This window comes from Haliotis rubra, unplaced genomic scaffold (genome assembly GCF_003918875.1).
Source record: "Haliotis rubra isolate DU_JTF1 unplaced genomic scaffold, ASM391887v1 Scf1118, whole genome shotgun sequence".
NCBI lineage: Eukaryota > Metazoa > Mollusca > Gastropoda > Lepetellida > Haliotidae > Haliotis > Haliotis rubra.
The window spans coordinates 26,676-49,874 of record NW_025765024.1 but is presented as its reverse complement, the minus strand read 5'-3'; the positions used below and the strand labels follow the sequence as shown (position 1 = coordinate 49,874).

Here is a 23,199-nt window from a genome sequence, read left to right as displayed (position 1 = left end):
CAGGTAAGAAACAATCAGACTATGTCAAAATTTCATACCTCGGTCGGGGTTTGTCATGATTATGTGACTCACTTTTTCCTGAAATAAATCAAAACGACAAAATCCTTTCCACATTCACAATGAATAAAAGCGATAAGACCCTTTCCACATCCATACTATACATTAAAGTGACAAAACCTTTTCTGCATCCGAATTCCAAAGGAAATGAGCATGTGTTTATGAGTCACTATCAATAAATGATATTGCCAGGTAAAGACGAAAATTTATTGATGTCAACTTCTTTGCTTAAAAACCAAAGAAATAAAAAATAAGAATAAAGAAGCTGACATCCTTAAACTATGTGCATCACTTCTAACAGCCGCTCAAAGGCATGATGTCATATCTGAAAAAAGGAACGTCTCTTTCCCCATTGCTTTCACCAGTCATAAACATTCACAGAGGCTGACAAAAAGTAGGAATGTGTGGTACAAGCCAAGATAGGCAATTGCATCGGACATCATTTTTGTCATTCAAATTTTCAATTTTCTGCTACATATTTACAATAAACCTTTCCCAAGCTTTAAGGTGGAACTGAGTGAAACTTGATCGAACAACTTCTGATTAAGATATGTGTGATGGTCTTTGAAATCTTTGTGAAAACAGCATGCACTGCTGTAAACACATAAGGCTGGAGCTGTTGGCATATTGCTCGACATGACGGGGAAGGGGGCTATGGGGAAGTGAACATCAGCGTTTATCGTCATACAGTCTTGCGGAGAGTTGTCACATACGACCTACTGTATATCTACAGAGGGACAAGAGGAGAGCACTATTTGTGTCCAAGGGAATTGACGAAGATGTAATCAGTGAGGAAGCCAAGAATTTTAGTTATTGGTTTTTACATCATTTCAGATAAGATTTGCTCCCAATTTCTACAAATTGTCCCGAACCTCAGAAAATACATGTGAAACTATACATTAATTAAGCACAACTTGAATCTAAGGTCAGTTTGGTTCCAACAGGCGATCATAACGCAGTGCACATGTACAGCACATACATCACACAATATATCCTAAGTAGTGTTGGGAATTGGTTGAAATCTCACAATTTATGATTGCTTCATTACCAACGATCAATCATCGAAAAAATCTGGTTAGCGTCATTTTTCAGATTTTCCCATCCAGGTTGTTATTCCAGATACGTATAACATGATGCAACTTACTACTTTAAAGTGATGACTAATATATCATGAACATAAACTTCCTTGAGTCTTAGAGAAATATTCAGTCATGGCTTTTCAGTTAGTGAAGTGAGTTTTCTAAGAATTAAACACGTTTTCAGGCCCTGACAACTTCTAAGATATTGTCAAGTTTTTCAAAGACTAAAGTAGTTCCAAAATCGTTTATGTTCGATTATGAGAAAATGTCATCGATTGCTTGGTCGTTTGGTCACTGCGACCAATCTTCGATTATTTCAATTAATCTGAACACCGCTAATCTAAAGCTATGGTGACATGTTCACATGCCTTCGACGACGCGATGGACATTGGGATGCAAACCTATCTCAACTGATTTATACGAAAGTGCCAACAATTAACGTTTCTTGATAAGGGGGGGACGCAGAGTTTCAGAAAATACACGATGGCACGTTTGTGGCATGCTTGACGCAAGAATGTCCTGTCGTCACCTCAGTACCTACATTAACCGCAGTTATCAGTCGAGATGTCAGGAAGCACATGGTCCCCCGTGAAATAGAACTGGGCGATAGTAGATAGTGGGAGTCAGACGTGTTTGACCTCTTGCAGAGCAACGCCATCGAAACATTACCATGTATACCGTCATGTTACGAGGAATTTGGTTTTCAAAGCACATACAATAACATGTGATGTTTTCGCACGCCCCTCCTCCACACAATGCATTTGTATTCTACCTTGAAACAAAACTATCTAATGCAATGTAAATACAATTAGAACAATTCCTTGACATGTGATCCTGCGTGTGTATCTAACTGTCCACGTCGTGTGAACAGTCCACACCAATACTGTTGCCATCATGTGTTCCCAGGGCGATCAGGTGGCGTGGCCGTATCAATAGTGGAAAGGCACACACGAACGCATACGCCCACCATTGATTGTGTCCCGCCAGGATCAACATTTCAAGCTGTTTCAACAAATCTGATGCCGAGGTAATCAGTATATATGTTTCATCCTGTCTCCCAGATACATAGTGCTAATTGGTCATCGCTGTCACAACTGATGGAGGCGTACAACTGTTTCCGGTTCCACTGCTAATATACAGGAGCAACAGTTTTTAAACCATTTACGTAGATATGTCCCGTCCTTAAACTGTGTCTGTCTGCACTGTTGTTTGGAATCAGAGACTGGAAATAATCAGTGAGGAACTCTGGTCTTCAGTACTGACACGTGCTTCATAGACTCTCTTTGATCTCATCTTGTGTTATCTGTCTGCGATATGAATTTGATACGTGAATGTGTCACCTGGATCTACACGAGGGATATGTGAAATCATTCTGTTGTATCAATCACTTGGTAACCTTTCACCTGAGCTTGCGGTCAGAGATATCAGCCTGATATCTGAGGAACGAATCAACATTTGTGATATCAACCTATGATTAACACCTGTGTCATCAACCACAGTTAGGCTTTATTAGAAACTAGAATAACTATGAAACTATAGGCTGACATCACAACATAAATGAAGCACTGTCTTTTCATCTACCTTGCCTTTCTGTGCTTGTTACTCTACATTGCGACGTGTCATGCACAACGAGAACTGTACGATCATTTATTTACCAACCACAGCACCGTAGTTCGGCCAGTGGCAAACGTCGTAAGCCCAGTGAACGTGACTGTGGGGTTTGGTCTAATCATTCTTGAGAACCACGACGAGAGACGGCAAGTATTTATCAGCCAAGGCGTTCTGACCGTCGCGTGGAAAGATGAAACTCTCGCATGGTCGAAACGTGACTTCAACGTGAGTAGGATCATCGTTCCAGCAAGTGCATTGTGGGTACCCGATCTGGTCATTTTAAATGACGTCAACAACAACGGCCACGTTACAACGGATGGCATCAGAGTCGTGTTACACTACACCGGCGACGTCATGTTCAGTGTTGGAGGTAGACGTGAGACATACTGTCGTATTGACGTAACCGAGTTTCCCTTCGACACTCAAAGGTGTCAGATCCGCTTCGGACAGTGGGCGTCTATCAACTCCGAAGTACGAGTTACTCCAGCGTCCAGCAACATAGATCTGAGCGATTACGTTGGCAACAACGGCGAGTACACCATAGTGCACACGAACGTGGAGACTGTCACCCCTGAGTTAAGCAATCAAACAGAACTGCGGTTTTGCGTGACATTTACCCGAAAGAGTTTGTACTACATTCAGCTATGTGTCCTGCCCGTCATCCTCCTGTCGGTTCTCAATCTCGCCGTCTTTCTCGTCCCGAGTGAGAGTGGCGAGAAGATGACTTTGGGTATTTCAGTCTTTCTCTCCTACGCTGTATTCCTCACCATCATCCACGGCTTTCTCCCTGAAATCTCAGACACCATATCCTTATATGGCATCTATCTAAGCATCATGGTCTGCCTGAAGGTCCTGACCTTGTTGCTCTCCGTTGCCGTCCTCAATATGCACCATAGCAAAAGCCAACAGCCTCCGCCATCTTGGATTATGAAATGCAGGCTGCTACTCCGTTGCAGAAGAATGTCCTGGCACCTGGCACCCGAAACAGTAATTGATCCAGATGACAGCGCCAAACTCAAGGCTGTCCACACTCAGTCATGGCAGGATGCTGCTCTAACTTTGGATCGAATGCTGTTCTTCATATTTTCTACTGTGACATTTACCGTCACGGCAGTTTTCTTCTACGGTCTCACCAAATGATCACCCATCCACCGGGGCAAGGTACATTTGTCTATGTGTACTTTTGTTTGTTTTTCGATGTATTCAGCAGTGCTGCAGCTATGCCACGACAGCCTTTAATTAATGGAACTTCGTTTATATAAGTTAATGGTTGATGTTATGACGGTCCGTTGACACGAAGTGAACAAGATCACACACCCTACCACCCATCTTGCTTAGTCACTGCTGGGGGACAGGCAAGTAATGCTGTATCATGCTCGGACATGCTTTGCCACTGTACTTAAAATTGGTTCCTTGATGAATGTCTTGCTAATAAATTTGCAGTATCAAATGATTTGTGTCATGTTTTTCACGTTGACTTACTGTAACGGAGTCAGTAGGCCTATGGGTACATGGTACTGACAGTGGCCATGTTAACTGACACAAGTATGACATGTACATGCATGTAAAACTTTACTGAGTATTTTTGAAAAGCTGGCAGGATGTGTTTGTCGTACGACTGAATGAGTGAGTGAATGAGTTTAGTTTTACGCCGCACTCAGCAATATTCCAGCTATATGGCGGCGGTCTGTCAACAAACCAGTCTGGACCAGACAATCCAGTGATTAACAGCATGAGCATCGATCTGCGCAACTGGGATACAATGACATGTGTCAACCAAGCCAGCGAGCCTGACCACCCGATCCCGTTAGTCGCCTCTTACAATAAGCATGGGTTACAGAAGGTTCATTCTAACCCGGACCTGTCTTACACCGCAGTCTAACATCTGCATGGCGGCGAACACAGAGCAGAGAAATGAGTGGTTGATAGAAGGAGCACTGTCAATGTAAATGAGTTACGATGGTATACTACACTGCTGTTATTGCTGTGAATCTTTTATAAATATAAGCGACAAAAGTCACTTTCATATTAATATATCTGCTTAACACAGAGCTAGTCTGACACTGTAGCGTCGGTGATTCGTTGCCTACCTTGAAACACTTTGACAGGCATACACGGGTCTAAGATTGTGAGTGTGAATTAAGTTTAACACCGGGTTTTCATGTTTATCTCACGACAGCTCGATGAGAGAGAATATGTAACCCAACACGTATCAGATCCTTGCAAATGTCAGAATTGAACTTCAGCAACCCAAGCTAGCAGTAAGGGGCCATTGATTATATAGCATCAGATGGTCAGACTCGACGATCAGGTTACAGCATGCCATCGTATCCGAGATGATCTATTATTATGGTGCCAACTACTGGATTGTCTGGTTAGGGTTCTATTCATTTACAGAGAGAGGAAACACTTAATCAACATCAGAAGGTTGAGTTCAGGGTTGAGATGGGCTTTACGTCACATCGGCATTATTCATATAGCCATATAGTGACGAGATCAAGTTTCCATTCATTATATTCCAAAACATATATACCCGTGCCAATAATGGACTCACCATAATCAATGTCTCGCCTGGAGGGCGATGTCAACTTGTTACCAATCTATGCCTATATAATTTGCCTCGATAATCATTACAACCATTATTGGCATGAGTATATATATACATTACATATTTATTTAAAAAACTTGGCACAATCTTACGTATATATCGTGCTTAGTGATACATGTTTTCCATTCTCGTGTGAACCAAACGAGACAATCTCTTAACTCTTTTTATAGTCTATAGACGTATTCCTTCGCTGAGAATAATAAACTCCCTCGGGTTATTCAAAAACAATACTTGGACAGAGTTTTGCAGAATAATCTTAATTACCGTAACAACAAGGAGTCTCTGTCTTGTGATTACACCTTCAGTTCACTTACATATATTTTTCGAATCACACCACGCTCTCCGTTGAAGAAGGTCTCAGTACTTCACTCTCGATGATAATCTGGCGTCTTTGGACTTGAACCGGGCTTGGAGTTTTAACGAGATTATGTTGTAATGTTCCCACCAGTAATACTGCTAGCAAACAATAGAGTTGATATCACCAGAAACATGATCATGTGTGACCGCTGACTTTGTTGCGTAATGTCGAGTTCAACTGTACGATAACAGTTCCACTGACAGCAATCTTATTTGAATATCTAATTTGCATGCTTGTGTCATTGGGGTATGACGTATGTTGTGTCTTAGGTTTATGTCCCGGATCAATGCTTTAGTTAAATGATTAATCCCTGTTATCATGAAAACCACTTTCAGATAGCAGTGGTAATACCATTAACATCAGTGATATAAATACTATACCTGGCAGCAACACAGGTCAACCTCCAAAATTGACTTAGGCAAGACATACATGGTGACAATGATGACCTAATGCTAATATAGACATACGTAATTTTATATAGGCCCAGTTTCGTTTTAGGTGCTTCACAACTTGTGGCCAATCAGTAGCAACCTATCCCGTGAACGGTGAGACACGTTCCTGTTTTTTATGGCGTTTCTGAAAGATGCTATTACCAAGACGCATTATAATGGTGATACCGAAAAAGCATTAAATGTTGTCAAAACATTGAGGTTAATTGTCAATAAACGACGATTTCAGTTTCTGCCTTAACAGTAACTCACGACAAAGAGGACGCTATTCCGAAGTAACAACTGTACTATGTAACCATACTGACAGAATGGTTATGGAGTCGACACTCTCACAGAAATACTATTTCATAAAGTCAGATCGGAATTTCTTCCCGTATTAACGAATGTCACAATCAGTGAACTGCTACAATTTCGGATGATGACTGTGTGCTGTTTAACACACAGACGACGTGAATCTACATTAGCTCTAGCTTAGTGGAATGTTGTTTCTTCTAACTGCTGATCATCATGTACATAGCTGCGGATTATGTTTGCATATAGTGTGATCATTTAATCAATGTTGACTGTATAGTTAAGGCAAGTATGCTGGATATATTCCATAATTATATCAGCATAATAGGGTACATGGTGTTAGGTAATATTGCACAACATTACGGTGGAGGACGCCATGGAAGAGGTACGAACATCATACAAAAATAGGAAAAGAAGAAGAAGAAGAAGAAGTTTATTCAGTATTTGAGGCCACATGGCCAAGAGTACAAACATATAAGAACAATATTGTGCGGATGGACAGAAAAAAACAATGCAATTAGTTCATTTTCATACAGGGAAAAAGGGTTTTGTATAATAAAGATTTGATGGGCTATATTTTCCCCTATACACACGACGTCATATAGATTGTTTGGAAACACATGGTCAAAAACACTGTAACAGTAAAACGGATAGCGCAGTCGCCTTTGGTGATGATATCCATGGTTCGAATCCCCAAATGTCAGGGGCGGTGGGGTAGCCTAGTGGTTAAAGCGTTCGCGCCGAAGACCCGATTCCCCACATGAGTACAATGTGTGAAGCCCATTTCTGGTGTCCCGGCCGTAATATTGCTGTAATATTGCTAAAAGCGGCGTAAAACCATACACACTTACTCACTCACTCACTCACTCCCAATATGTCTGTACCCTACATACATACAGTCAAGAGGTTTCGGGGTTTTCCCTCACTAAGCTGATACAGAATGATGCAGATTCAATGCGTCATAGTGAGTTTAAGCCGGGCTCAGGATCACTCGCACATGTATTCCCACGGAGATGTTTATCGTGTTACTTCAATTGGTTCGTATAGGTAAAGAAATCAATATCCGTATTTTACTATAATAAGACAATGAAAACAGTGCTAAAGTACATGTATGTGTAAGCAAATAGAATGCCCTTATTTGGAGCATGATTCTCGGAAATCCACAGTGTTGACTTGCTGATTCCATTGTTACACTGACTACAAACTGTAAAGAGGGTCCTAGACTGTGTCCTCAAGCTCACATCGGATCTGTTCTATTTCCGTTTACAACCCCTTCCACTCTGAGCCAGGAAGACATTAAAGTGTCACTATATATCATCAAACACACAATTTAACAAGTACCGGTAAATCACTTAGAATCTCACATTGTATAAGTTATAATATCAACATCCTTTATCCATTCAGGAAGCGCTCAAACTGATGACAGGCAAAGAGAGTTTGACTATGAATGTCCCAATATGAAAATAGTTAGGTTTGATTTGTAATACTGTCTTAAAATATGAACCGGCGACAACGGCAACATTCACTTACCTTCACCGTACATGGACTGTCGTGGTCTTCCAGCTAAATTGTTACGAAAAAGTTGTGATGGCGTTTCTCATTCTTTCTCTGCATACACAAACCCATTTAGAAAGTGAGTGAGTGAGTGAGTATGGTTTTACGCCGCTTTTAGCAATATTCCAGCAATATCACGGCGGGGGACACCAGAAATGGGCTTCACACATTGTACCCATGTGGATAATCGACCCGGGTGTTCGGCGTGATGAGCGAACGCTTTAACCACTAGGCTACCCCCACGCCCCCCAGTTAGAAACTGGTTAAATGTAACACATGTCATATTTGGAATTACACTTTCTCAGTTAAGTACAGATTCCTGTACGTTTGTTTGGTTGAGTCCCTCCTGGGATTCGAACCCACACTCTCAGAGTCAGGCACCCACTCGCAGCACACAAAGTCAGCCGCCACTTCTAAGAAAGTGTCCTCCCAATTATAACATGTGTTGTGAACGATGATGGGGATTATATCAGGTGTAAAAAACTTTTTTGGGAGGAAGTACTCTATGCATCATATATAAGCAAAATGCGTAAGACGTGAAACGGATGACGTAATCATGGGTTTATTTCGGTTGATAGTAATCGATATAAGATTTATATTTGATTCTATTTCATGTACATATACACTTCCAGGCAGGGTGTGGCTAATGGTTCATTTGTACACCCAGTGGAGTGTCCGGTAAATGATTCAAATACAATAAGATAGACTTTTAGACAGGATTCATTACCATGAAACATTTATCATCAGAGACAACACATCTCTGATGTGAGTACGCAGCTGTGTAATGGGTGAATCATTTAGAAAGTGGTCAGATTTGGGTAGTGGGATCCGAACCAACACTCTTAGTCAGGCACCTAACCCACTCTGCCACAGCGAATTCCACTAAATTGAAATTCGGACACTTGGTAGTCTAGATCCCATACTTTGTGTACCCCTCTGGCAAGTGTTTATTGTGGAAGCCTCGATGGCTGAGTGGGTTAGATGGCTAATTCCAAATACAACACATGTAACTGTGTAATGTGTGAAATGTGAACAGCTGAACGTTATCAAACATGGAACTATAGTTGTAGGGAATCAAGTGAGTACACAGTTACGTCTGTTGACATTCGATGTCCAGAAGTGAGATCCACACCATCACATCTGTTTGTAGATAAGCGTGGTCACTGTTGAGAGAAAATCATAACAGTTATCATGACGAAAACCCTTCGTTCACTCATGCCAATATATATGACTGATTAACCCACTTCAAGACCTTATAATGGAAGACAAAATCCCGATGCTGACAGAGAAAGATTGTCTTACAACACCCCAGCTTTTTGTGGGAACTGAACCAAATAAACTTCGCTGGAATGTTTGACAGCGTACTATAGGTCGTTGTTCATAATGTTAACCTCTTGTTTGCCTTGTATTGCCAGCACGGTATATTCTAGAGTGTTGGTGAACGCCGCTTAACAGTATCTCGGTTATATCACGGCCTGCGAGTCTGATATGGGATGAAAGGTTGCAGTAATGTCACTGCACACAGCGGTTTGACTGCTGGAACCGCTTGTGACCCGTTCATCACGAATATCACCCTAAAGTATCAACGGACCTATACCATAAAGTGATTACATTGGGAAGAAAGACGTTTATATTTACCTCCCGGGATTTCAGTCAATGGTATGTCTCCGCTGTAATGACAGAAACAATTTTAGTAGATTCAATTTTGCTATCAATGATGTATTGATTGGAGCTTAAGTAGAACAAGAAAAATGATAATATTCTCACATCAAAAGATATGTTCTCATTCAGGAAAGGCAGTCATACTTACTTCTTCTCGACGCTTTCATCTGCAATGAAAAAGTCGAAATTTGTTGTAGTTATTTTGAGACTACGTGTGTATCTGTCTGTAAAAATACTATTGTATCACCACCGGATAACACGTCATGTGTGCCAATAAAAAAGTACAAGAGCTGTGTTTATATGCTTGGTATTGCCATCGCAACAGCTACTAAACGCTCCACAGTGTAAGAACACTGTAATTTATCTGCTCTTACTATAAGCTTGCACCTGTTTTCTACACTGATTTCAGTTATATTTAAGAAATCGAACATATTTCTATACACACCGTGATGACTTTTTCCTTGGAATCTCCTCTTCATGCAGATGACCGTTACCACTAGGACGACCACGAAAACACCGCCGACGATGAAGATGATGTGAAGTTGAAGGGGATGATGGCTTTTTGGGGTATGATATGGACATCCCACTGTGTCACGTGCTATTTAGAATTTGTAAAATGTGGACATCAGTATCTTTCTTCACAATGTCCAAGTGTCGGAAATGGGGTTGATAGGTGCAATGCAAATTCTTTTGTCTCCCCAAGTATGAATCATATACAGAAACCCAGTCAGTCCTTGAGACGTTATAGTCCTGGCCCTGTTTCCAGGTAGGCTGAATGTATGCCGCTTGAAAGAGCATTTCGGTTTTATCAAGGCTTTAATCATCATTTCAGTTTTATCAGGGCTTGTGAGTGAGTGAGTGAGTGAGTGAGTGAGTGAGTGAGTGAGTGAGTGAGTGAGTGAGTGAGTGAGTGAGTGAGTGTGGAGCCATATCGTGACGGGGACAATTTATTGAAGAATACAATTAGAAATTAAAAGTCTGTTGTCGAAGAACTGTAAAAATACTATTACATCACAGATATTAAAGTAAAAACTAGGATGCTATCATAAAACGATATTACTAAATAGAAGCATACAGTTTAGAAATGGGCTACATATAGTTTGCCAACAACTGAAGGTAGATCACCATGCTGGAGACCATGGGCAAGGCTTGTGAGATTTCATGGTGGAAAGTGATTCGGGTCTTAGACATCTACCGCCTTGATGAAGCTATGAGCACCGGTATAATGCTGAGAAACATAGACACAATTGTCAACGCGTGGTATACGCGTCGACTGGGGAATTAGCTCATGTTTAAGATGAAGTGTACGTACAATACGTTGACAAGACGAAGGAATGCGTTGAGCTCAAACTTCTTTAGTTACATAGACATAGAAGAGGTGAGCGGAGTACCTGCTCAACCCCAGGCATTATCCTGTTCGTGGTCGTTCCTACACAGACAGTCGGAATACAGGAGTCGTCCTCTGTTTTTCACTCTACATGTAGATGTGAGCATATATATACAGTTTTGGAGAACAATGGACAGGTGACGACTCAACAATAGACAGATAGAAAAACAATACCACTTCCTTGACCAGTTGATGTGATGGCAGACACGGCCAAGGGGGATGACCAATTAGGCCAAAAAATGCCATATACAATTATAATTAATGACAGTGACAGAGTGGTACAGGGTGGCTAACAAGACAATGTACACTGTGGTAGTGATAAGAATTAAGATTGCAGATTGAATAATTACAATTAAGTCTCACATGGCTTGGCTTCATAGTTTTTGGTCTTTAGAAATATTGGGACAATGCCTGTCCTGAATTAGTCACTATAACACAATATTCAGTGGCAGAACAGAGCCATGATGGGCATATTACGAGTACGCGGTGGCGCATCTCTGCTCAGCCAGAATCCAGCGACTTCGACGAGTGTACCCTTAACCCCTCAAGACCTGGCACCTATATCCATACAGTTTTCTCTAGTTGCTCGGTGTTTTGTAGTGTATTTAGCATAGATGCTATATTCTATTGGGTAAATGCATACTTTCACCACCATAACGCTTTATGTCTATTATCATCATACATCTCTCTGTCACTCCATCACGTTTCCAATTCACATTCTCCTTCTGAATCTCAAGGCAACACTGAGGTGTGTGTCTTACAGTGATAAGAAGGGCTCAGGAAATCATCATAAGTATACACGAAATTGACAATTATTCCCTATCGATATGCATGTCGACCTGTGGCGTAATATCCATCTTACATTGACCTAATGGTATCTAGAACAGGCAGGTGTACTTAAGTGTACTTCACATGTCACCTTTTTCATCTTACCAGATTACTGATCAACTGGAAGTAAATTCAACCTTAAAAATCAAAGCATATACAATGATGTATGACAGTACTTACACACGACTTTCACTCGGACTGCGCATGATCCAGTCCCTGTCCGGATTGACCATTATAATCTGTCATACTGTTTGTAGCTGTGCATATATACACACCACCGTCTGTCATTTGGACATCGTCGATTGTGAACTTGTCTCCGGTCATTAACGTCTTGTCTGATGCTTCCGTCGCCAACGTATGACACTGGGGGCCGGGAAGGCGTCTACAGAACACCTGAGGCTGACAGATGTGTTCTGGATGACAACGTACTCGTCCTGGCAAGAGAGCACCGGAGAATCTGCAGAGATTGTACTTTGAAGGTTCAGTGTTGTTGAAAAGAACAAACAAGCAGGCATGGTACCAATACACCAATAAAGTAGTGTCATCCATACTATTCATAAAAAATCAGGAACCAACGTATCCAAAATTTCCATAATGAGACACAAACCCACTTCTTATGTACGACAAATACTACATTTGGGAATACACTTTCTCTGTAAAGTACAGGTTTTAGTACATTTGGGGATGAGTCCACACTCTCAGTGTAATACACCCTAATCGCCACCACACAAAGTCAGGAATCTAACCCAGTCAGCCATCGAAGCACCCACTATTTATAAAGAACTTCATCCCCTACATACGGTAGTCACACAAAGGACATGAGTTGATGACGTACACAGAACATTAATCTCCATCAGCTGGACCCCGTGTCCCCGTCAGTCCACCAGAAGTCAGGTTCATGGAGTTTGTGACTGTGACGATATACTTTCCAGCATCAGATCTCCTGATGTTCGATATGATAGGGGGAGTGTTAGAGGACACCTCTCGCTCATCCACTTCCCTTCCATGTATAGACGTGTGGGTAGGTTTCAACCTGGAGGCAAACTCAGGATAACGCTGGTGCCCTCGAACATGTCCTTCGTACTTACCCACTTAGCAAAGGCGGTGGGGGATCTAAATGAATCTCGAAGTGTAGGGTGAGTGAGTTAAGATTTTAAATCCCATAGGCAATGTTTCAACCATATCGTGACTAAAAGCAAGTTAAAATTTCATAATAAATGAAGTAAATAATTAACCTGCCCACGTCACCAAGGGACGGTAAATAACTAGTTTATCACAATTTTCAGTTTAAAACCTAGTAATGAACTCTAGGCAACTTTTAGCTATATATGACAATACAAGATAAAAGAGGCTAAATTGTAGAAGGAGCAAATTCAGCACAAACTAAGGATTGAAAACGTGACACATCGGTAACAAACATATTATCCGATACAACTATGCAACTTATGCTTCACACGAAGAAACCTTTTCCTTATTCATAACCAATCTATTAATGCGGGTCGATTGCATGATTCCCTGGCTATAGTAAAGAAGTTGGTGTTGAGGAGTCACTATCAAACCTTATTGACACCAGGAAGTCAATATTGAGAATTGCACAGGACAATATTTTTTGTCACTTTCATGATGTCGGAGTTTTGAAATCTTCACGTGTGTACCAGAATGCTTTCCTTAGACCTTGACGGCTACAACCTCAGTCAAACAACGTGTGAGCAAGGAGTCATATTTGCTGCTAGCATTGTTTGGAAGACCTGTGGCTCATGTTTGAACAGAAGTTGTTTTGCATTAGATCCTTTCTACATTGCAATAGTGGAAACATGGTAAATAATATACCATATCAAATATAGAGAGAAACATAAATTATTTCTGTATAATATGTGAGTCATCACTCTGAGAGAACATTCACACGTTCGTTATACATGATCTGTCTGTCCCTGTTTTCCCTTCTTGTGCGTTCCATGGTGTTCACAGCTGTACACTGATACACCCCAGCATCAGTAGTAGCAGCACTTTGGACGTGGTATGTTCCCAGTTTTACGCCTTCTCTGCGCTTAATCACATTCACTTCGCATGAAGACTCTGGAATCCCACCCAAACGGCGTGTATTCCTTAGAGCTTAGTTCCTTGCACTTCTGTTCCTACCGAGTTTATGGATTATTATTAGATTGCATCCGGAAAATCGATCCCTCAAATCATCCTGTACGCACCTTCATCTGTGTCTTCAACCTTATTATCAACCTGAATGATCTCCATTTCACCAGATCAGACGAAGGTGGAATAATTGTTGTTGCAGGCTCGGGGAGATTGTTGAGGAGGCTGGAGATTAGATACCCTTGTCCACGTCACGCATCTCCTGCCATCATGGGGAGGGAGGGGACGCTGACGCACTGCATCGGAGGTCAAAGATGATTTGAAGCACACTTACATCTTTCTGACAGGAACACTTCAGGAGGATCTGAAACATGATACAGTAACTCTAGTACTATACAGTCTCCATGAACAACAGACTATACAAAAACCACCATGATTTAGTAATGAACCTGTCATCTGATCTGTTCGAAGGGAAATCTGATTTATTCTCTGTAATAAAACAACATAAAACAATTTGAATGATTACTCCTGTCCGAAGGGGTTGGCCGTTAAGCTATAAGGGTTCGATTTATATTTTATTGATTACTTTAGAGGAATATCCTCTCACTGTCCGCGCACCAGCTGTTGTCTGGGCATGAACAATGACATACTGGGGAATTCTGACCCACATTTCCGGTGTCCCTCAAGTTCACCCAATAGACCAAATATACTTACAAAGTACATTTAATGAAATAAGGTGCATCCCATGACCTTCCACTAGACCAGCTTGTGAATCATTCATTATATTTGTAGCTGTGAGTGACATAGAGTCAGCATCTGACCGACCAATGTTGGTTATGGCAGAATTGGATTCAAGGTCGTGGTAAGGGTTGGAGTCAAGACCTTCCCTTCACTCCACTTATACAGAAGGGGTAGGAGGATTAGGAGGCTGGGAAGAAGACGTTGAAGCAGAACTTTGCTTCAAACACTGTAATTATTCCAAGACATCAGCAGGTGTGAGATCATACTAAAAATACATTTTACAGTAATGTTACACGGAGTCTCATATCCTTAGAAAATGTTGTATTCTTTAAAAATTGGATACCAGTTTATGTCACCTCTGAATGGGTGATTACCAAAACAGTAATGTATTGTTTGTTTGCATTAGGAAGACGTTACAAAAAATACACATATGTTTTATTCATCTTTTTGGAACAAAATCATGGCATCAATATAACCTATGCGTTTGGCATAAAGATCTTGGCACGGAGATATCTCATATTGAAGGAAGGCTAAGCATACATTATAACAGATGGCATTGCAACAAAATAAGCAAATTCTATGTTAATATCAGTCAAACAATTATTGATGGCAAGTGGACCAGGAACCAAAAACAAATTTTGGTAAAATTACAAGAAGAGATGGCATATGTTCTCTCGATATTGTCAACTTACCCTATTTAAAATTCTGATGCTATCAGAACCTGGCGTTTATATATGTATATGTTATTCCGTATTTCCCAAAAGTAAATTTGACAGCTGTTATCAGGAGATTTAAGGACATTGTTCCTTTTTTCAGAAAATACAAATATGATTTTCTTAATGCTGATATATCGTTTCTTGTTCTTATCAGGTTGAAATTTGATTCCATATAATTCCTAGATACTGGACCGTGTAAAGAGATAGCGAAATCCGCTGCCTGAGGTGCAGTTTTACAAACTTAAGATATAACTTACATTGCTCTACATATCCCATCTTTAAACAAGATTAAGGTTTGTTATGCTTAAGAATTCCGATGCACTAATTTCAGATGATGACAATGTGCTGTTAATCACGAACGACGTAAAGCTCTTAACTCTAACAGGTGGAATTGAGTTTCAACTAACTGCTTTGATCATCATGTATACATAGCTGCGGATTATGTTTGCATATAGTGTGATCATTTAATCGAAAATGTTGACTGTATAGTTAAAGACAGAATATGCTGGATATATTCCATAATTATATCAGCATAATAGAGATTTTATGATTGATCGGAGTAATATTGCTACAACAATTACCGTGGAGGGACGCCATGTGGAAGGAATTTTGAACAATCACATACAAAAATAGGAAAAGAAGGAGAAGAGAAGATGAAGTTTGTTATTCAGTATTTGGGGCCACATGGCTAAAAGTACAAAACATATAAGAACAATATTATTGCGGACATGAGAAAAAAAACCAATGTAATTAGTTCATTTTCATACAGGGAAAAAGGGTTTTGTATAATAAAGATTTGATGGGCTATGTTTCCCCTATACACACGACGTCATATAGATTGTTTGAAATTACATGAATCAAAGCATACTGTAGTAAAACGGATTGCTTTTGATGCGCCTTTGGTGATGATATCCATGGTTCGGGTCCCAAATCCCGGGAGTCGGTGGGGTGGCCTACAGTGGTTAAAGAAGCGTTCGTGCCGAAGCCCGATTTCCCATGGTACAATGTTATTGGCATTTCACCGGTGTTCGGCCGTAATATTATTACTGTAATAATGCTAGAAGCGGCGTGGAAACCATACACCTGCACTCACCTCACTGATTCCCAGTATATCCGTACCCTACATACATACAGTCGAAGTGGTTCCGGGGTTTCCTCCGCTTAGCTACTTGAACATACTGAGGCAAGATTCAGAAGGCGATACGTCATATGGAGTTTAAGCCGGACTCTGGGATCCTCGCACATGTATTCCCACGGAGATGTTTGTAATGTTACTTCAATTGGTTCGTATGGTTAAGAAACAATGTTAAATTGAATTTTTGCTATCATAAGACAAACGAAACAGTGCTAAGAATTACATATACATGTGTGTCAACCCCAATGAGATGGGCCCTTACTTATTTTGGAGCATGGTTTAGCGAGAAGTCCACAGTGTTGACTTTCGATTCCATTATTACACTGACTACGACTGTAAGAGAGGTCCTAGACTGTATCCACTGCAAGCTCCTCGGATCTATTCTATTTGCCGTTTCTTGCGTGAGTTGCAACCCATTATCTCTGAACCGGGAGAGGCATTTTAAATTGATATCACTATACATATCATCAAACACACGTTAACTTTCGTACCAGTGAAATCTTAGTCTCTCACATTTGTATGAAGTTATAAAACTCAACGTAACATGTCATTCCGGAAGCACTCAAACTGATGACGAGGCAAGAAGAGTTTGACATATGATCTCCAACATGAAAATAGTTAGGTTTGATTTGCTTAATACTGATATTTAAAATATAGAACCGGCGACAAGCGGTAACATTCACGTTCCTTCACCGTACATGGACTTTCGTAGGTCTTCATGGCTAAAATTATTTACGAAAAAGTTGTGATAGCGTTTCTCATTGTTTCTCTGCATACACAAAATTGCATTTTAGAAAGTGAAATAAATGTAGCTTACATGTTATATTTGGAATTACACTTTCTCTGTGACAGTCTGAATTCTTGGCCGTTTATTGTTTGGTTATGAGTCCACGACAAACACACTCTCAGAGTCAGGCACCTATTAACAGGAACACATGTATGTTGTGAACGACAGTGGGGATTATATCCAGGTGTACAAAACATTGTTTGGAGGAAGTGCTCTTGCATCATATATAAGCAAAATGCAAAGAAGTGAAACGGATGACGTCATCATGTTGCTATTTTAGGTTGAATAGTCATCGATAAGATTTGTTTTCTGATTCCTACTTCATGTACATGCTTACACTTCCGTGCAGCATATGGCTTTAAATGGTTCATTTTGAAAGCACTGGCAAATTATTCGATGAAATGATTCAAATACTGAGTGACTGACTGACGCAGGTTTAGTTTTACCCGCTTTCTGTAATAAACGGCTATCATCGGCACGGGATACAGAAATGGAGCTACACACATTGCCACCCATGTGGGATTCGAGTTAGGGTCTTCGGCGGCACGAGTGAACGCTTTAACCATTAAGGCTGCATTTAACGCCCTGATTCCGATACAATAACATAGACTTTTTAGACAGGGATTCATTACAATGAAACGGTTATCATCAGAGACAGCACATCTCTGATGTGATTCTACAACTGTGTAATGGGTGAATTCACCGAGATCATTAGCAAGTGATTCAGATGTTGGTCAGTGGGATCCGGAGCTAACGCGCTTAGTCCAGGCACCTTAACCACTCTGCCACAGCGGCTTCCACTAAATTGAGGGAATTCCATGGACGCTTGGTAGTCCTAGATCCGCCGCTGTGTGCGCCCTGGCGGGGAGTGTATTGTACAACTGGGGATGGCTGGAAGAGTGGGTTGGGCAACTTGTTCAAATGCAACACATGCCAACTATGTAATGATAATGTGCAATCGCCGGCGGCTTCAGACGTTATCAAACATGGGAAAGACTACTGGTTAATATGCACGGAATCAGAGTGAATTACGCAGCTGCGTCTCTGTTGACATTCGTTATCAGAAGTGAGATCCGCAATCACATGTTTTGTAGATAAGCGTGGTCACTGTTGGGACGAACAACGGTTATTATGACTGGACAGCTTCGTTCGCTCGCGCCCAAGATATATGACTGAATAACCCACGACAAGACCTTATAATCGACGACTAACTCCGACGCTGAGAGAAGAATATCTTACAACACCCCAGCTTTTTGTAGGAACTGAACGACATACATTCCGCTGGAATGTTTCTCAAACGTACTATAGGTCGTTGTTCATAATGTTAACCTCTTGTTTACATGGCGTTGCATCATGCCACCGCTGGTATACTTTCGAGTTGAAGGTGAACGCCAACTTAACGGTTATCTCGGTTATATCACGGCCTGCGAGGTGTCTGATAGCAGGATGAAAGGTTGCGGTTACTTTTAAGAGGTTGAAGCTGCTGCGGCAGCTATGACTCCCCGTTCATCGCAGATAATACCCTAAAGAATCATCAACCAATGCCATAAAGTGATTACATTGGGCAAAAGGCGCTTATATTTACTCCACGGGATTTCAGTCTAAGTGGTATGTCTCCGCTGCATCCGCAGAAACAAATTTAGTAGATTCGATTTTGCTATCAGCGGTTGTATTGATTGGAGCTTAAATTACGTTCAAGAAAAATAATATTATTCACATCAAATGACGGAGTTTCTCATTCGCGAAAGAGCGCAGTCTTACTTGCACTACTTCGGTACGCTTTTTCATCAATGAAAAGTCGAAATTCGGTAACGATTGTTTGAGACCACGTGTGTTATCTGTAGAAAACGCATTTGTATAATCACCGGATGGCGTCATGTGACGATAAATGAATACCAGAGCTGTGTTTATATGCTTGGCATTGCCAAATGCGTAACAGCTACTCAACGCAACCACGTTGGCAAGGAACGCTGTAATATAACTGCTCTTACCATAAACTTGCACCTGTTTTCTACCACCGATTTCCAGTTATATTTAAGAAAATCAGAACATATTTCTATACACATGATGAGGCACTTTCGCCTTGGAATCTCCTCTTCATGCAGATGACCGAACTACCGCCAGGACGACAACGAACACCACCGCCGATGATGAAGAAGATGTTATGAAATTGAAGGGGATGATGGCTTTTGGAAGTTATGATATGGACATCCAACTGTATCACGTATATTTAGAATTTGTAAAATGCGGACATCAGTATCTCTCTCACAATGTCCAAATTGATGGCCGGAAATGGGGTTGATAGGTGCAATGCAAAGTCTTTTGTCTCCCACAACAAGTATGAATCATATACAGAAACCCAGTCAGTCCTTAAAGGACGTTATAGTCTAGCCCTGTTTCCAGGTAGAGCTGAGAATGTATGCCGCTTGAAAGAGCATTTCCCGGTTTTATCAAGGCTTTTAATCATCGGCATTTCCAGTTTTATCAGGGCTTTGTGAGTGAGTAATTGAGGCAGGTAAGGTGGGTAGGTGGTGAATTGAGTGGAGTGGGTAGAAGGTGGAGTGAGTGAGTGAGTGGGTGGTAGGTAGGTGGAGTGGCAGGTGAGTGAGTGAGTGGTGAGAGCTGTGGTGAGGTGAGTGAGGAGAGTGAGTGAGGTGAGTGAGTGAGTGAGTGAGTGAAGGTGGTGAGTGAGTGAGTGAGTGAGTGAGTAGGTGAGGTACGAGTGAGTGAGTGAGTAGGTGAGGTGAGGTGGGTGAGTGAGTGATGATGGCGTATAAACGATATTAATGGGCAATAAGAAGAATACAGTTTAGAAGCGGGCTACATATAGTTTGCCCAACAACTGAAGGTAGATCCGCAAATGCTGGAAGACCATGGGCAAAAGCGTGGCCCGAGATTTCATGGTGGAAAGTGATTCAGGTCATAGACGATCTACCATATGAGTGAAGCTATGAGCACCAGGTATGATGCTGAGAAAACATAGACTTCACAAATGTCAACGCGTGGTATGTACGCATCGACTGGGATAGCTGCATATTTGCAGGATGAAGTGTATACTGACCTGACCGATTGATACCGGGCGAAGAGATACGTTGGAAACGAAACTTGTTTTAGTTACACCAACAAACATATACACGACATAAATAAGGTGATGACGGAGTTCCGCACTCAACCCCAGGGCGTTTCCTACAGGCGCGTTTGTACGACAATGTGCCTGGTAGTGATGCAGGAGAATTAAGATTGCAGATTGAATAATAATTACAATTAAGTCTGGAATTAGTCACTATAACCTACAATATTCAGTGGTATGGGAGGGGCCAGGATGGCGCATCTCTGCTAAACCGGAAATCAAGCAGCTTCGACGATTGTACCCTTAACCCCTCAGACCCAAGCGCCTATGTCCATACGCTTTTCTCTAGTTGCTCGGGTATGTTTTGTAATGTATTATTTCGCATAGGTGCTATATTTATGCATTCTATTGGGTAAATGCATGCTTTCACCATAACGCTTTATGTCTATTGCCATCATACATCTCGTACTGTCACTCCATCACCTTTCCAATGGATATTCTCATACCGAATCTGAAGGCGGCGCTGGGTGTGTCTTACGAGTGATAAAGAGGATACTTCGAAATCATCATAAGTATACACGAAATTGACAATTAGTCGCCATCGATATGCATCTAGATCTGTGGCGTAATATCCATCTTACATTGACATAATGGGCATTCTAGAACGGATTGCAGGTGTATGTACTTCCTTCATATGTCACTTTTTCATCTTACCAGATTACGGATCAGCGGAAGTAAATTCAACCTTAAAATCGAAGCATATACAATGATGTTACATGAGCTTACACGCGACTTTCACTCGGACTGCACATGATCAGTCCCTGTATCCGGATGTGACCATTACTTATAATCTGTCATACTGTTTGGCACTGTGCATATATACACACCACCATCTTGTCTCGTTTTAGGACATCGTCGTCGATTACTGAACTTGTCTCCGGTCATTAACGTCTTGTCTGATGCTTCCCGTCGCCATAGCGGCATGCCACTGGGGGCCAGGAAGGCGTCTAGACAGTACCGGGCTGACGAATGTGTTTCTGGATGACAACATCAATCGTCCTGTGCAAGAACTTAGCGCCAGGAGAGTCTGCAGAAGTTGGCACTGAAGGTTGAGTGTTGATGAAAGAGCAAACAAACAGCATGGTACCAATACGCAATAAAGTAAGTGTCATCCGTACTATTCATAAAAATCAAAGGAACCAAACGTATCCAGGGATGCATAATGAGACACAAACCACTTCTTATGTGCGACTAAATGCTACATTTTGGGAATACACTTTCTCCTATGAAATTACGAGATTTTAGTACATGTGGGGATGGGTCGTTACTCTCATTATATTACATCTAATCGCCACCACACAAAGTCAATAATCTAACCCAGTCAGCCATCAGAAGCACCCACTATTCATAAAGGGCCGATTAAAGGGATATCAACTTCATCCCTACATGTTGAATTACACAAGGGGATGAGGAGTTGATGACGTACATAGAACATTAATCTGCACCAGCTGGACCCCGTGTCCCTCCGTCAGTCCACCAGAAGTCAGGTTCATGGTGGTACGTGACTGGCAGACGATATACTTCCAGCATCAGATCTCCCTGATGTTCGATATGTATGATAGGAGGAGTGTTAGGACACCCCTCTCGCTCATCTACTTCCCTCTTCCATGTATGAACGTGTGGGGGAGGGTTTGAACCTGGAGGCAAACTCAGGATAACGCTGGTGCCCTCGAGCATGTCCTTTGTACCCCTCCAGCAAAGGCGGCGGGGGATCCTAAATGGATCAGAGATGTGAGGGAGTGAGTGAGGTTCAGATCTTAAGAGATCACATGGGCAATGTTTCAGCCATATCGTGACTAAAAGCAGTTATAATTTCATAATAAATAAAGGTGAATGATAGAATACAATCACCAAGGTACGAGTAAAATAACTGGTTTATCACAGATTTCGGTTTTAAAACTAGTAAATGAACTCCTAAAACCTTAACTAGCTACGCGCTATGACAATGCAAGATAAAGGCTAAAGTGTAAGAAGAGACTCATTCATATTATCCGATGCAACGCAACCCATGCTTCACACGAAGAAACCTTTTTCCTTATTCATAACCAAATATACTTAATGCGGGTCGGTGCATGATTCCGGCTATAGCAAAGTTGGTGGAAACGAGAGTCACTATCAAACCTTGATGACACCAAGGAAGTCAATATTGAGAATTGCACAGGACAACGGGTATTTTTTGTCCATGATGTGGAGTTTTGAGAATGCTTCACATTATTGGCGCCAAGATGCTCATGACGCCGATGGCGGCACAACCTCAGTCAAGTAACGTGTGAGCAAGAGTCATATTTGCTGCTGGCATTGTTTGGAAGACCGAAGACCGCTCATGTTTGGAACGAAGTTGTTTGCATTGATCATTTTCTACATTGCAATGATGGAAACATGATGAAATAGTATACCATATCAAATATAGAAACATAAATTATTTCTGTATAATATGTGAGGTCATCACTCTGAGAGAACATTCCATTCTAGTTATACATGATCCCTGTCCTGTTCCGCATGCTTCCTGTGCGTTCCATGGTGTTCCTGGCTGTACGCACTATTTTACCCCAACATCAGTAGTGGCAACACTTTGGACGCGTGGTATGTTCCAGTTTTTACGCCCTCTCTGCACTCCTCCACATTCCACTTCACATGTAGACTCCTGGAATCCCACCCAGACGTGATGGCATTACATATAGAGCTTGGATTCGTTTACTTCTGTTCCTGAGTTTATGG

The 23,199-nt window shown here is 41.4% G+C and overlaps 1 protein-coding gene and 1 long non-coding RNA gene across 2 annotated transcripts; one reads left to right on the top strand and one right to left on the bottom strand.

The window, feature by feature from the left end:
* Positions 1 to 2,290: 2,290 nt before the first annotated feature.
* On the top strand, positions 2,291 to 4,091 carry LOC124289279 (acetylcholine receptor subunit alpha-like). Its single transcript, XM_046725893.1, has one exon. It carries the CDS (start codon positions 2,694 to 2,696, stop codon positions 3,885 to 3,887), a length of 1,194 nt encoding a protein of 397 aa, XP_046581849.1. The 5' UTR covers positions 2,291 to 2,693; the 3' UTR covers positions 3,888 to 4,091.
* A 4,676-nt stretch (positions 4,092 to 8,767) lies between these two features.
* LOC124289294 lies at positions 8,768 to 21,978 on the bottom strand. The gene is made up of 6 exons (XR_006901655.1): positions 21,908 to 21,978; positions 12,065 to 12,341; positions 10,115 to 10,267; positions 9,818 to 9,836; positions 9,646 to 9,677; positions 8,768 to 9,170 (listed from the first exon to the last, which is right to left on the bottom strand). It is a non-coding gene; the product is annotated as an uncharacterized LOC124289294 (long non-coding RNA).
* Between the last annotated feature and the right edge of the window lie 1,221 nt (positions 21,979 to 23,199).